The sequence below is a fragment of the Pseudopipra pipra genome, chromosome 7, assembly GCF_036250125.1.
Source record: "Pseudopipra pipra isolate bDixPip1 chromosome 7, bDixPip1.hap1, whole genome shotgun sequence".
In the NCBI taxonomy this organism is placed as follows: domain Eukaryota; kingdom Metazoa; phylum Chordata; class Aves; order Passeriformes; family Pipridae; genus Pseudopipra; species Pseudopipra pipra.
In genome coordinates this window covers 2,869,569-2,882,623 of record NC_087555.1, presented here as the reverse complement: position 1 = coordinate 2,882,623, position 13,055 = coordinate 2,869,569, and the positions used below count along the sequence as shown (strand labels likewise).

Genomic DNA, 13,055 nt, shown 5'->3' with positions numbered 1-13,055 from the left:
AACACGGGGCTGTGACACACAGAAGGAGTGTGAGGGCAAGGTGTCTTAGTTTAACACGATTGCAACGTAGAAATCAAGAAACTTCAGGTGGAAGTGTGGAAAAGGAAAAGAAACAGCTTTTTATTAACCAAATCTGAATAAACAACAAATGGTGCAATCAAAACCTTTCGGAAGAAACAAAGCAAAGTCCCAATTCCCCAGGTGGAGGGGGGAAACCCGCAGCAACCTGGGGAGTGGGGTGGGAAGGCAGGACTGTTTTGGCAGTCCAACAGCTGCTCGCAGCCACCTGTGCTCGCAGCCAGCACTGAAAAGGAAAAAAAAAAAGTCCTTTCTCCCACAGGCCGTCTGAAAGCAGAATACCTTGCTCTGAGATGGCTTGCTCTCTTTCTCTCAGTTGTTCTCCACAAGGGGTCCCGTGGGGAAAAGAAACTTCCTCTCAGGCAAAGCAAAAGCAGGCAGCCAAAACCGGACTCCCCGCTCTGTCCGGTGCACACCAAACCCAAAGAAACCCCCCAAACGACAGACTCCCGGCCATGCCTGTGGCAACCGTGCTTCCCCGGGAGACCTCCCCCTCTCCCCGCTCCCGCGCTGCCCAGCGCCTGCGGCTCCGTTCTGCCCCCACCCCATCCCCGACTCCCCCCATCCCAGAAGAAACAGACTGCGGGGCGAGGACAAGGTACCCTAGGGAAAAAATTCCCACATCTCCTTTCAAACCTATGACACAAGGGCACCAATGCTGCTCCCACCCCATTGGCCAGGGCTGCGCCAAAATCAGCAGTTCTGGCAAGTCCTTACCCAAGGAGACCTGTCACCGCCCCCAGTCCTGGCAGGGCTGGTGCCCCTCTCCTGCCCAAAGAGCTGTGCCCCCGGGGGACGACTCCCGAGGAGGCCCAGGCGTTGTGGCTGCTGCTGCTCCTGTGCACAGCCTGCTGCTCTTGTCTGTGGCTTGGGCAGCAGCGACGGTGCAGCCCTGCCCGAGGAGCCCTGCGCCCTCCCTGTGCTGGCAGCACCTCCGCGGGCCCAGAGCTCTGGCTCGGCGGGCTCTGGGACACAGCCCCGTGGGCTGGGCAGCCGCAGGGGCCCGGGCTGGCCCACGGCCCTGCCCCTGCCCCTGGCCCTGGCTGGCAGCTGCTGCAGTCTGGGCTGGGAGAGGGACTGCGACAGCAAGTGGGTTCGAGCGAAGTAGAGGATGGAAACACACACTGTCACGCAGTGGAGCTATCACCGTGCTGTCACAACTTTATTGAAGCAGGGCTTGGACTTCTATAGGGGAGGGTGAGGAAGGTGCTGGAAAAAAGGGCGGAGCATGGGACTGACATGGGAAACAGCCAACCAGGGAAGGAAGGAGGGCACATGGAATCAGCAGGAGCCAACGGGGAGAGTATCTGTGTAACAGGGAAGGGACTAAATCAAGGGAAAAAAAACAGGTTCGAGAGATTCTGGAACGTGAATAAACCAAACACCGTTGCTAGTTGGCAAAAATAATAGCTATTTATTAGGAAAAGGTGGCAAACAAGGAAAAAGGGAGAAAACAAAACAGGCGCCTGAGGGAAAAGGATTGGGGCGGAGGAAAAAGTGCATAAAAGACCCTAGGAAGAAGGCTTCCCCCCATACTCACCAAGGTATCACCTGTAAACAAGTCTTACCCATCCTAACCAATAATGAAATCTCTCTGCAGCACCTGCGGGTTCATGGGGGGTGGCAGGCTCCCACTTCAAGCAGGCGTCCCAGCTGAAAGCAACTTGGTCCATCGTGAAGAGCCGCGCCCCCAAGAAGCGTCTCTGCTTTTTATAAAGTTTTTTGAGAGCACCTGCCCCGGAGAGGTGTGGCCAGCACTGCCCTGTCAGGGCTCTGAACCCCACCCCCTTGGTTATGTAAGTGCACCCCTCCTGCACATGCGTGAGCACTTTGGAAAGTCCCCCACACAGGCGCAGTGATTGGGGGGGGTCTTCCCAATTGAGGCTGGGGCTTACTTCATCACCCTCCTCATCACTTTGTCCTCCAACTGCCCCTGACGAGCAATTGACCAATCACAACAGACCAATTAAAACAGTTTACACAGAAGCTCTCCCTCCAAGGCCAAGTTCACTGCTTTATCAGAAGACTTGGCAGGAGAAAGCATAAACTAACTGCAGGTGGCTAGGGCCAAACATAGACCAAAAAGTAACATCCCAACTTCGTCCCGATACAATCTGCAATGCAGCAGATGGGAACCAATAGGAAAAATGGGGATATCCGTGAGAGGAAAATACATTGAAATTGGAAAAACTTAGAAGAAAACTGTCTGAACAAGTTCTTTGGTAAACCCTGGTAACAATAAAGCAGTCTTTTCCCGTATTAGTCTTCTCTCGGTAACAGTGTCCCATAGTATCGATCCCAGGCAGGTGCTTAGCCATTTGTGCTTCTTCCCGCACCTGCCTCAGCTCCTGTTGCCCTATTTGCAACAGTTCTTTTTCTCGGCAGGTGCCTTCTTCAGGCAGCACCAGCGGTCGTGCCCCACCAGGGACCCCTTGCCCTCCTTGTCCCCAGCCAGGCCAGCCTGGCCCCCTTGGCGCTGTCCCCACCCTCCTGCCCAGGCCTCCAGCCCTTCTGCCGCAGGCACGGCAGACACCCCGGGCAAGCGCCACAGCAGCCGGCCAACACCTGGGCAGGACACAGATGGCACTTCCTGCCTGGGACAGGGCTTCTGGCCATCTCCAAGGACCTTTGGCTCAGGGAGCCCCACAGCTCCAGCCTTTGCCCAGCTGCTCTGCTGCAAGCTTGGAGGCTTCAGCACAGCACCACCAAAGGCCAAGGGGACTTAGGGCTCTTTCTCTTCTCACTGCACACCCGGGCAAGCGTTGCTGAGCACAAGGACCCTTTTTCCCCTCTTCCCCAATGCCCTGTGCAAACTGGGCACCAAAAACCACTCCTGAACCTCTGTGTGTGGCAAGAGGAATTTTATATTCCTATGCTGGACTAGAGGGAAGTGCTTCCACAGCAGGGGTCTTCCTCGCAGGCTCACGTGGCCCCAGCAGACACCGCTTCCCACATCAAGCCTCCCCAGAGCTCAGGCAGCACAGCCAGAAACTGCCCCGCAGAGCAGGACAGCTCGTGCAGGCCCCGCACAGCCAGTCTGGCGGCTGCTGCACCTGGGGGGATGCAGCTCTCTCAGCAGCTTCGAGCACACGGTAGCTCTGAAGCGCCAGGCTTGAGATGGCGGGGCTGGTGTCGTTCCTCAGACCCTGAAGAACTGCAACAGGGAGGAACAGAGCCAAGGTCAGAGGCTGGATCTGTGGCGACCCAAGAAGCTCCTCCAGCCAGGGCCATCTCACCCAGTTCTTGCCATGGCCAGCAGGGAGCAGGGCCCAACGGGATCAGCCGGAAGGCGCTGGCCACCAAAACCCCCCGTGCCCCTGAAATCTCTCTCTGCTCTGCCCAAGCCGTCCCTCATCCGTGCAGGGAGCAGAGCCCTCCACAGCCAGGGCAGGATTGCAGCTCCCTGCCCCGGGCTCTGTGCTCCTCCCACCAGCCCCCGCTGACACCGCGCTGCCCTCACTCACTCTCGATGATGTCCTGCAGCTCTACGGGCTGTCCCCGCAGGTACCTCCCGGCCATCCCTGGGAACACAGATCCTGTCAGGGCCCCAGCGGCACAGCTCCCCCCCGGTGGCGCTGCCGGCCCGGCCACGCACCCTCCTGCCCTGGCAGGGCTGAGCCTGGGGCCTTCCCGCCTCGGGACACCCCAGGGCTGGGCTGGCACAGGGCGGCAGCCACCAGGGCACTCGGGGCTCCCCAGCACATCCCTGGGCCGCATCCTGCTGCCGCTGCAGCAGCCGGGGCTGGGGCCGAGCTGCAGCGGGGCGGGGAGGGACCTTGTGGCTCACCAATGAACCTGATGGCCGCCTCTCGCAGGGGCTCCTGTGGGCTCTCCAGGTACGGCAAAGCCTGGCGCAGGTACTCGGCCGCTCGACTCCGCTCCTTTTGCAGCTGCAGAGAGCGGCAGGGCCGGAGGGAAGGGTTGGCTGGGGCTCTGCCCCATGGCTGGGAGCTGCCTGCGCCCAGCAGTGGCCTCCCCTGCCCGCACGCCCCAGGCAAGGCAGCAGCGTGTGGGGCGCAGGCTTCTGTCCCGCAGGCGGCTGCAGCAGTGGGCAGGGCCACAGTGCCAGCCCCACACTCTGAGCATCGGGGACTGGGGGCTGCTCCAGCCTGGGGCTGGGGCTTCATGGCCGTCCTTACCAGGCACTCGCTGAACATCCACAGCTCCTTCCTCTTCACAATCTTCTGCAGGTCCTTTCTCTTCAGGAAGCTGGCCACACAAAGCAGCGCTTCCCCAGAGGCCTGCAGAGCAACAAGCACTGGGAGATGGCACCACGGCCCAGGGCAAAGGAGCCGTGTCCCTGGAGCAAGGCCAGCAGGAGGCTGGAGCCCATCAGGTGCCAGGGCAGGAGGCAGCCCAGCCCCCTGCCACGGGGACACCAGAGCCCACAAGTGCTCACTCACCTCTGCCACTCTGTGGTTCTCATCGTGGCAGTGGAAGAAGAGTGGAAGCAGGCTCTGGCGCACGTGTGGCTTCAGGGCCTTTTTTCCCTCTTTCTCCCCTGTCACCATCACCCCACGGAAGAGGAGGATGGAGGACAGTTGCACACTGCTGTCAGCCTGGTGGAAATGAAATGACCTCAGCACTGGCTTCTCCAGGCCCACCTGGGCACAGGCCTGAAAATCCACAAGGGACAAAGTTTCCTGCCAGCACCCGTTGCCTGTGGCTGCGGGGCACAGAGCCTTACGTTGTCGAAGAGCGGCTGCAGCGCCTCAGCCAGCTGCAGGGCGGTGGGGCTGGAGAGCTGGATGTCTTTATTGGAGAGCAGAAAGCCGAGGACGCTGACAGTCCTCTGGACCAGCTCTCCATCTGCGTCCCACAGGAGCTGCACGAGGCTTTCAGTCAGGCTGCCCATTCTTTTGGCCTGTGAGGAACACAAGGCTGTGCTGTGAAGCCATGAAGGGCTGCAGTGCCAACCCCGCTCCGGTGGGGCAGCCCCACGTGCTGCCGCGGGGCCCAGAGCCCAAAGGCCTGTCCCGAGGGACTCGGGCAGCTGAGCGGGGAGGCAGCAGAGCTGGCAGCAGCTGTGCTCCCCAGCCCCAGCACTGCAGCACGGCTTCGGCCAACCGCCCCTTCCTCACCGTCACGGCATCCTGGCTGAGCACCACCAGGCCCCTCAGCACTTGGCGGCGCATCTCTGGGCACTCGCTCCACAGGTGCCTTGAAAGGATCTGCAGGACGCTTTCGCCGCACTCCCTCACGTCCAGGTAGACCAGGGCCTGAAAGGCACGGAGCGGTGACGGGCTGCCCGGCCGGCAGCAGCCCGCACCCGCACAGGGCTGGGCCCAGGCAGCAGCACAGGGTGCGGCACCGTCCCGGGCAGCCCTGCCCAAAAGCAGCAGTGGCTCTGCAGAGCCCCTGGGCTCCCTGCCCTGCGCAGGCCACTCGCCCGCTCCTCTGTGCCACCCAGCCCTGGCATTCCTTGGCCTTGAGGAGCCATGAGGGAAGTGCGAGTGCTGGCAGCAGAAGGACCCAAAACACAGCTGGGGACAAGTGTCACCCCAGCAGCAAGGGGCCAAGGGCACACAGTGGAGCCCCCCCCCCGCCCCAGCTCCCTTCACTGGGCTTCCCCCGCAGATGCGGCTGCACAAGGCCAGAGAGGTGGAGGCAGCTCGGCCAGGCAGCGCTCGCCATCAGGCTCACCTCCACAAGGAACACCATGGCAGGGAGCTCCCAGGGACACATCTCCTCGCTGAGCAGCTCCAGGAGGCAGCACACAATGCTGCAACACCAGGGGGTGCAGAAAGAGCCCATCTCCCTGGCAGGAGGGAAACAAGAACTGTCATGCCTGAGCTGGCTGGGCAAACCTCTCCTGGGACTCACTCCCAGAGGCCTGGTCTTTCCCCAGCACCCCGGCAGGGGACCAGGGCACTCTGGCAGGCGGCTCCTCCTGTGCACCCACCTCTCCCAGCCTTTGCCACACTGCTCGGCCATCCCTGGGTGACAAGGCCCTCCGGCCCACGACCACGGGCACTGCGTGGGGTGCCCTGTGCAGAGGGCAGAAATGACAGGGGCAGCGGGGACAAGGGGGTCTCACCTGGCCAGCAGACCCACTGCGTAGTGGTGGGTGTCGGCGTTGAGGAGCGTGTCCCAGCCACACTTGCGCTCCAGTGCCACCACCACGCTCTCGCAGCGCAGACGGTGCAGCAGGGCTTTGAGGGTCAGCACTGCAAACCTGCGTGCAGAGCAAAGCCCAGGTCATGCTGGGAGCCCTGGCCAGCCCCGAAGGCGTGGCAGGGACAGGAGGAGTGGGATGGAGCACCTGTTGGGCTTGGTGGGAAGGCTGTGTTGCTTCCGGCACTCCCTCCACAGGGTGTCAACCTCCTCCGGCATCTGCACTGTGCTGAAGAACACTTGGAAGAGCAGATGCACAAAGAGGTTGGGGAAACACTCCCTCACTGCCCGTGTGCAGCAGAGCAGATGGAGGATCTTCCAGAGTGCCACGGTTGCCTGCAAAAAGGAAACCAGCCGGAGACAGCGCTCAGTGCCCGGACATCCATGGGGCAGGGCCCGAGCGTGGCAGGGAGAGGCCAGGGGAGACACAGCAGGAGCAGCCGGCCTGGTGCCCCTGAACCTGCCCCTAAGCCAGCTTGCCAGCCCAGTGCCTGAGGCAGGGAGATGCAGCGCTGGGGGAGGATGAAGAGCTGCCGGAGAGGTGACGTGGCGCTGAGCAAAGGCCGGTTCCAGAAACTCACAGCCAGGGCAAAGACTTCCGCTTCGTCCCCATCCGAGGTGCGCATGCTGCAGGCTGGCCAGCTTCCCAGGACGAGGGCAAGGATCGTCAGCACCGACTCTGCAGTAGTTCTCAAGGAGATGATTGCTCTCCACATGCTCACAGCAGCTCTGCGGGGTCAAAGCTCTGTGTCAGCGGGCTCTCAACCACAGTGCCACGGCCTGGGCACTTCCCGCTCCCAGCTGACAGAGCCACAGCACCCTGAGGAGCAAGGAGGGCACATGGGAGCAGGATCCGTGGCTGGCATGCTAGAGGCTCCTTGGAACTCTGGGCCTGAGGGACACCTGGGATGGGCTCTACAGGATGATGGGCTGGTGAGCCCTGGAGGCAGAGGGGCCCCATACCTGTCACAGCATGGGGCAGAGCGCAGCAGAGTCACCACCACATCCACGGGGTGCGCCTCGACCAGAGCCAGAAGAGTCCTGTCCAGTCTGCGCTCAGCACACACATTGGCCGTGAGCCACCGGTGGATGTACCTGACGAAGGCTGGCACCTGCAGGGGGCACGGGGCAGACTTGGAGAGCTGCCAGAGCCAGCAACTTGCCCGGCTTCCCCCGACAAGCGCTTCCCTTCCCACCACTCTGGGCTGGCCTCAAAGGCTGAGGGGGCCCAGCAGAGCCGGCGTGAGGGCCCGCACAATCCTTGCAGGGCTGGAGCCCTGGCCACAGGCTGCTTACTTTCTCGGCACTGGAGACACCATTCTCCACAAGCAAATCCAGCAGGGCAGCGCTGGTCTCGGCATTGCAGAGGTCAGAGCTTGCCATGCCCCCAGCACCCATGGCGATGGTCTCTTCCCTCCAAATGCACCTGCTGAATTGGCAAACCATCTGCAGGAGAAAGGCAGGAAGAGAGGGATGTGCCCTGGAGAACTCTGACAGCGGCGCCAGGCTGAGCAGGGACAGCAGGCCCAGCCCAGGAGGCCGTGGCTGCAGGTACCTGTGCTGCCCTGCAGAAGCGGCCCCGGGCGCGGTCCTGCTCCTGTGTCCGGTCCCGTCCTGGATCTGGCAAAGAGCGAGCGCGGTCAGAGCTGAGGGGCTGCGGGACAGGCCGCAGAACACGGCCCAGCCCTGCGCTCCACAGGCAGGGCCGGCCCCGGGATGGCCAGTGCATGGAGCTGCCGGGGGATCAGCCCCGAGCCCTCCTTCCCCCTCCCTTTCCTTGGCCCTGTCCACAAGGGATGCGATGGCAAGAGGCTCATCTGGCTGCAGCCACCAGCCCTGGGGCCCAGCTGTGCCACTCACCCTCCTGCAGGGGCTGGGACTGCTCCACCTCCTCAGGCTGCTGGGCTGGGGCAGCTCCAGGGCCTTCCTCCTCCCCCTCCTTCAGCCAGGCCAGCTTGGGCACCCTGGGGGGTCTCTGCTCTGTGTCTCTCTCTGGCTTCATGGCTTCCTGCAGGAGAGATGGCACGGAAAAGCTCTGGCTCACCAAGTCCTGCACAAGTGCCTTGAAGGCACCTGCAACACGGCAGGTTTGGGAACACTGCGGCTCATCAAGTTCCAAAGTCTGGCCTGGAGGGGCCAGGGGGGAGTTGGAGAGCTGCCAGAGGGAGCAATTTTCCCAGTTGCCCCCAAGAAGTGCTTCCCTTCCCACCATACTGTGCTGGCCTCAAAGGCTGAGGGGGCCCAGCAGACCTGGCTTGAGGGGCCACACAATCCCTACCCACAGGCTGCTTACTTCCACAGAGACAACTCTCTCCCCAGGAATGTCCAGACCAGGAGCACTGGGCGGGCACTGAACGGCTGCGATGTCAGTGTCTGCCTCGCCCTCAGGTGTTGCGCCGTCAGCCTTGGCCGTGAGCTCACTGGGCGTGGGGTCAGGCTGTGCCATGACCTCGCCTGGTGCGATCCTGGTCTTTGGACGCCGAATGCCCACGAATTTCCGAACGGCCTACAGGAAAACAAAGGGCAGGGAAGAGCGGGATGTGCCATGGAGAGCTCCGACAGTGGTGCCAGGCTGAGCAGTGGCAGCAGGCCCAGCCCAGGAGGCCGTGGCTGCAGGTACCTGTGCTGCCCTGCGGAAGCGGCCACGGGCACGGTCCTGTTCTTGTGTCTGGTCCTGGCCTGGATCTGGCAAAGAGCGAGCGCGGTCAGAGCTGAGGGGCTGCGGGACAGGCCGGAGAACACGGCCCAGCCCTGTGCTCCACAGGCAGGGCCAGCCCTGGGATGCCCAGTGCATGGAGCTGCCAGGGATCAGCCCCAGGCCCTCCTCCCCCCTCCCTTTTCCTGGCCACGTCCACAGGGGATGGGATGGGAGGGGATGGGATGGGAAGAGGCCCAGCCGGCTGCAGCCACCAGCTGTTGGCCCAGCTCTGCCACTCACCCTCCTGCAGGGGCTGGGGCTGCTCCACCTCCTCAGGCTGCTGTGCAGGGGCAGTCTCAGGGCCTTCCTTCTTCTTCTTCCTGAGAAACCTGCACAGGCTGAAGCGTCTCTCCGCCATCCTACAGTCGGGCCTCAAGGGTAGCCGCCGCAGGGATTGGAGATGCCAGGGAAAAGCTCCAGGGCACGAAGCCCCAGAGAGTGGCCTCGAGGGCACCTGCCGCAGGGCCTGGAGACTCCTCGCCAAAGCTCCGGGTCACCAAGTCCTGCGGTCTGGCCTCGAGGGCACCTGAAAGACAGAAAAGCCTACAAAAGGCAAGTCCCGCAGTGCGGCCTCAAGGGCAGCCGCCGCAGGGATTGGAGATGGCAGGGAAAAGCTCTGGGGCACGAAGCCCCAGAGAATGGCCTCGAGGGCACCTGCCACAGGGCTTGGAGACTCCTCGCCGAAGCTCCGGGTCACCAAGTCCCGCGGTCTGGCCTCGAGGGCACCTGAAAGATAGAAAAGCCTACGAAACGCAAGTCCTGCAGTGCAGACTCAAGGGCAGCTGCCGCAGGGACTGGAGACACCTCGCAAAAGCTCCGTGTCACCAAGTCCCGCGGTCTGGCCTCGAGGGCACTCGCAGCACAAAAACGCCACCAAAACGCTCCGGATCAGAAAAGAACGAGTTGGCTGCACGGGGGCTCCGCACAGCACCGCTCTGTCCCGTCTGTCCCGTCGCACGCTCCGAGGAGCACTGAGGCGTGGCCACCTCACCACCACTACTAAGTCATCACGTGTCACAAAGGGCCCTGTGACACCCTGCCCCGTGCCACCCCACCGTGTCACAAAGGGCCCTGTGACACACTGCCACGTGCCCTGGGGACTCCCCCAGCCCGGCCAACCTGCCCCAGGCGGGAAGGAGTCCGTTCTCCAAAGCATCCAAGACAGCTGGACACGAACTTTAGGCACAGCTGAAAAACTAAGCAAACCCTCCCCTGCTGTGCCTGCCCACGGCAGCAGAAGGAGCCCCCTCGGCTGCCGAGGCAGCCGCAGCGGGAAGGCCACGGGGCCTCCACACGAGCTGGCACGGGCTCCTTGGGAGAAGTGCCGGCTGGTGGCCCTCCCGAACACGGGGCTGTGACACACAGAAGGAACGTGGGGGCGAGGGCACCAGTGCTGCTCCCACCCCATTGCCCGGGGCTGCACCAAAATCAGCAGCTCTGGCAAGTCCTCGCCCAAGGAGACCTGCCACCGCCCCCAGTCCTGGCAGGGCCGGTGCCCGTCTCCTGCCCCACACAGCTGTGTCCCCGGGGCACTTCTCTGCCCCAGGGCAGCCAAAGCCAACAGGCACTGATGTCTGTGCTCTTGCAGGGGGCTGTCGGGAGCAGCAGCTGGAGCAATTGGTGGCCGTGCTCAGCAGCTGTCAGAAGGCAGAAACACTTTCTCCTTGTGGGAATGATTTTTTTTGGGCAGCACAAAACCACTCTCAGTTGCTGAGTTTTGCAGGAAGATTAGATTGGTCAGATATCCTGTCAAGTTTCCTTGTGTTATTTGGACTTTTTTCTTGCATTCTGCAAAATAAAAGCTGCCCAGTCTGATGTTCAAAGCTCCAGGTTCTGCATGTCCGGCTGCGACTCCCAGCTGATAGCCAGGGCATTGGGGAAAGTGGAGGGGACAGGGAGAACTCAGGGATGCAAACCTGTTCCCTGTCTCTGATTAAGGTGCCGGCCTCCTGAAGGAGCAGCCAAGACAAGTGCTGGCAGCAGACGTCTTTTGCCGGTTGCTGCTCCCACATGGACACAGGGCACACGTGTTGCCACGGGTCCAGAACACTTGATGCAAGAGCAATGGGGGGCCATGCATTGGCAGGGAATGGGCTCCAGCAAGCCCAAGGTAGGATCCTCTAGCAGCAAAACCTGAGCTTGTGAACTGGGCCATCTTTGCAGCAGACAGCACAGTGCTGACTTCTCTACATCCCTGAATCTCAGCCATACGAGTCCCTGCTTTGCTTCAGCTTCTGCTGCTTTTTCCTTTGTTCCCAGCTCACAAGCTCAGGTTTTGCTGCTAGACGATCAGGCTTTGGTCTTTCCATTCCCTACCAATGCATGGCCATAAGCAGCCCCCGGGCAGCCCCCTGGTTCCCTGCCAGCCGGCTGCTCTGGTGCTTGCCACTCTCTTAGAGCCTTGCACAAATCCCATAGACCATGAGAGGTTACGTGGGTACAGCGTGGGCACCCCATGCCTCCTGCCTCCACTGCAAAACAGGGAAGGGACCTTCCTGCAGGGACCAACCCGCCGACATCCCAGCTCCAGAAAGGCAGAGAGCTCTGCCAGTGTTTGCTATAAATCCCTTGGGCTCAGGTCTAATTGCTAAGATGGAATGATACGTTACTGGGGATTTCAAACACCTCTATTAAAAAAGAACTCTGGGAAACAATACAAGGAAATCACGGAAAGAGCTCTGGGATCCTGTGTGAGGTGGGAGAAAAAAACACTTCTGCCAGAAACAAAGGATTAAAACCCATGGAGGGCTTCAACTGCAGCTTGTGAAAATACCATGTTTAGAACACTGGATCTAAGAGACATCATAAATAAATATCTAATCCATGATAGAAAGCCAAAACAGCTTCTTTTGACGTACAAAGCATGTTTTAATAATATATATATTAAAAGACAGTCACCAGTCCCTGGCTGTTGCTGGAATCCATAGGTCTGGAATGGGATTCCCATTGCCTTGATCAGCTCAGCCCAAGATTATTTAGATTTTCCAAGGCCTTTACTGGCACAGACTCCCCCCAAAGCTGAGCCTAGCCAAGCTCAGCCATTTTCAGCACCACTGACCCCCCAGATCAATGTCCCATTTTCGAATTCATGCAGATTGTCAGGAAGAAATTCCAACAAAGCTGCCTTTCATTCCTGCCTTTCGTGGGCCATTTGGTGAAGTACTTAAAGGGAGCCAGGGCCAGACCTGTTTTAATTGCATCCTGGGAAGTTATTTTTCCAGGGAGAAATATTTCTGGGGGGGGGGGGGGGGGAAATGTCCATAAAAGTAACTTTAGGAGCGATGCAGCTTTGTGGGTGTTTCCTGGAGGAAATCTGGGCGATTGAAATCCCAAGTTCCGACGCTTTTCCGCAGCAGCAGGGCCCGGAGGATGCTGCTGCCAGCCCCCCAAATCTGGCTAGCTCCCTTGGGAAGGGAATTCCTCCTGCAGTTGGGAGCCATGGCTCGGCAGGATTGGCCTCCTCCCTCTCAGCTGGGTTTTCCTTGGGGAGGGATCCTGGACACCCCCAAAAAGGGCCGCTCCAGGCGGGGATTTCCGTGCCCCTGGTGGTGGTGGGAGTTGTTTTTCCCTTCATCCCTTTAACCGAGGGCAGCCCCGCAGGAGCTTGGCAGGAGTTTCCCGGCTAGGAGAAGGGAAATTCATGGATTTCACAGCCATCAAAGTGAGAGTTCCCAGTGGATCCTCCAGGAGAGGCCTCAGGGTTTCTTCCTTTTCCTCAGGAAGTGACAACGCTGGAAACTCCAGCCCATGATCACTTTGTCCCCCTGAAATTCCTCATTTTTGGAGCTCTCACCTCTTGTTTCACCTTTCAACTTCATTCTGATCCCCAGGGAGCGCGGAGCTGCACCAGGAGAGCACCTTTCCTCACCTGAGGAGACGGGCTTAGCTTCCAAGGCAGCTGAAGGAAGGCAAAAGCAGCTTTTCCTATGGATAACAACAAAGAATTGGACACTCCGGAGTGTCCAGGGAGGGGTTTCCAGTCCCAGATGTGACTGGGTTGTCCTTCCCAGCCTGGGTTCCAGAGGAGTGACCAGTTGTAGGAATGGGAACACAACCTGGATTTGTGGAATCATGGAATGATTTAAGTTCCCAATTATTCCTTCCCAATATCCCATCTAAACCTAGTTTCTTCCAGTTCGGAGCCATTCCCTCTTGTCCTGTCCCT

At 60.4% G+C, this 13,055-nt stretch overlaps 2 protein-coding genes across 2 annotated transcripts in view; both read right to left on the bottom strand.

Moving 5' to 3' along the window:
• LOC135416896 (uncharacterized) overlaps positions 1–9,285 on the bottom strand; it is a 44,547-nt gene extending 35,262 nt beyond the window's left edge. Inside the window, exons 1-5 of the mRNA XM_064660200.1 lie at positions 9,131–9,285; positions 8,813–8,877; positions 8,471–8,698; positions 8,053–8,200; positions 7,748–7,812 (exon numbers count right to left, since the gene is read on the bottom strand). Of these exons, the coding sequence (XP_064516270.1) occupies positions 7,748–7,812; positions 8,053–8,200; positions 8,471–8,698; positions 8,813–8,877; positions 9,131–9,248 (624 nt within the window). The 5' untranslated portion in view covers positions 9,249–9,285. The remainder of the gene's footprint in view (positions 1–7,747; positions 7,813–8,052; positions 8,201–8,470; positions 8,699–8,812; positions 8,878–9,130) is intronic.
• On the bottom strand, positions 2,923–6,728 carry LOC135416903 (uncharacterized). The gene is made up of 9 exons (XM_064660230.1): positions 6,341–6,728; positions 6,116–6,253; positions 5,722–5,836; positions 5,160–5,297; positions 4,766–4,942; positions 4,218–4,637; positions 3,866–3,968; positions 3,543–3,599; positions 2,923–3,232 (listed from the first exon to the last, which is right to left on the bottom strand). The coding sequence occupies exons 1-9, from the start codon at positions 6,409–6,411 to the stop codon at positions 3,033–3,035; spliced, it is 1,419 nt and encodes a 472-aa protein (XP_064516300.1). The 5' UTR covers positions 6,412–6,728; the 3' UTR covers positions 2,923–3,032.
• Positions 9,286–13,055: the final 3,770 nt, after the last annotated feature.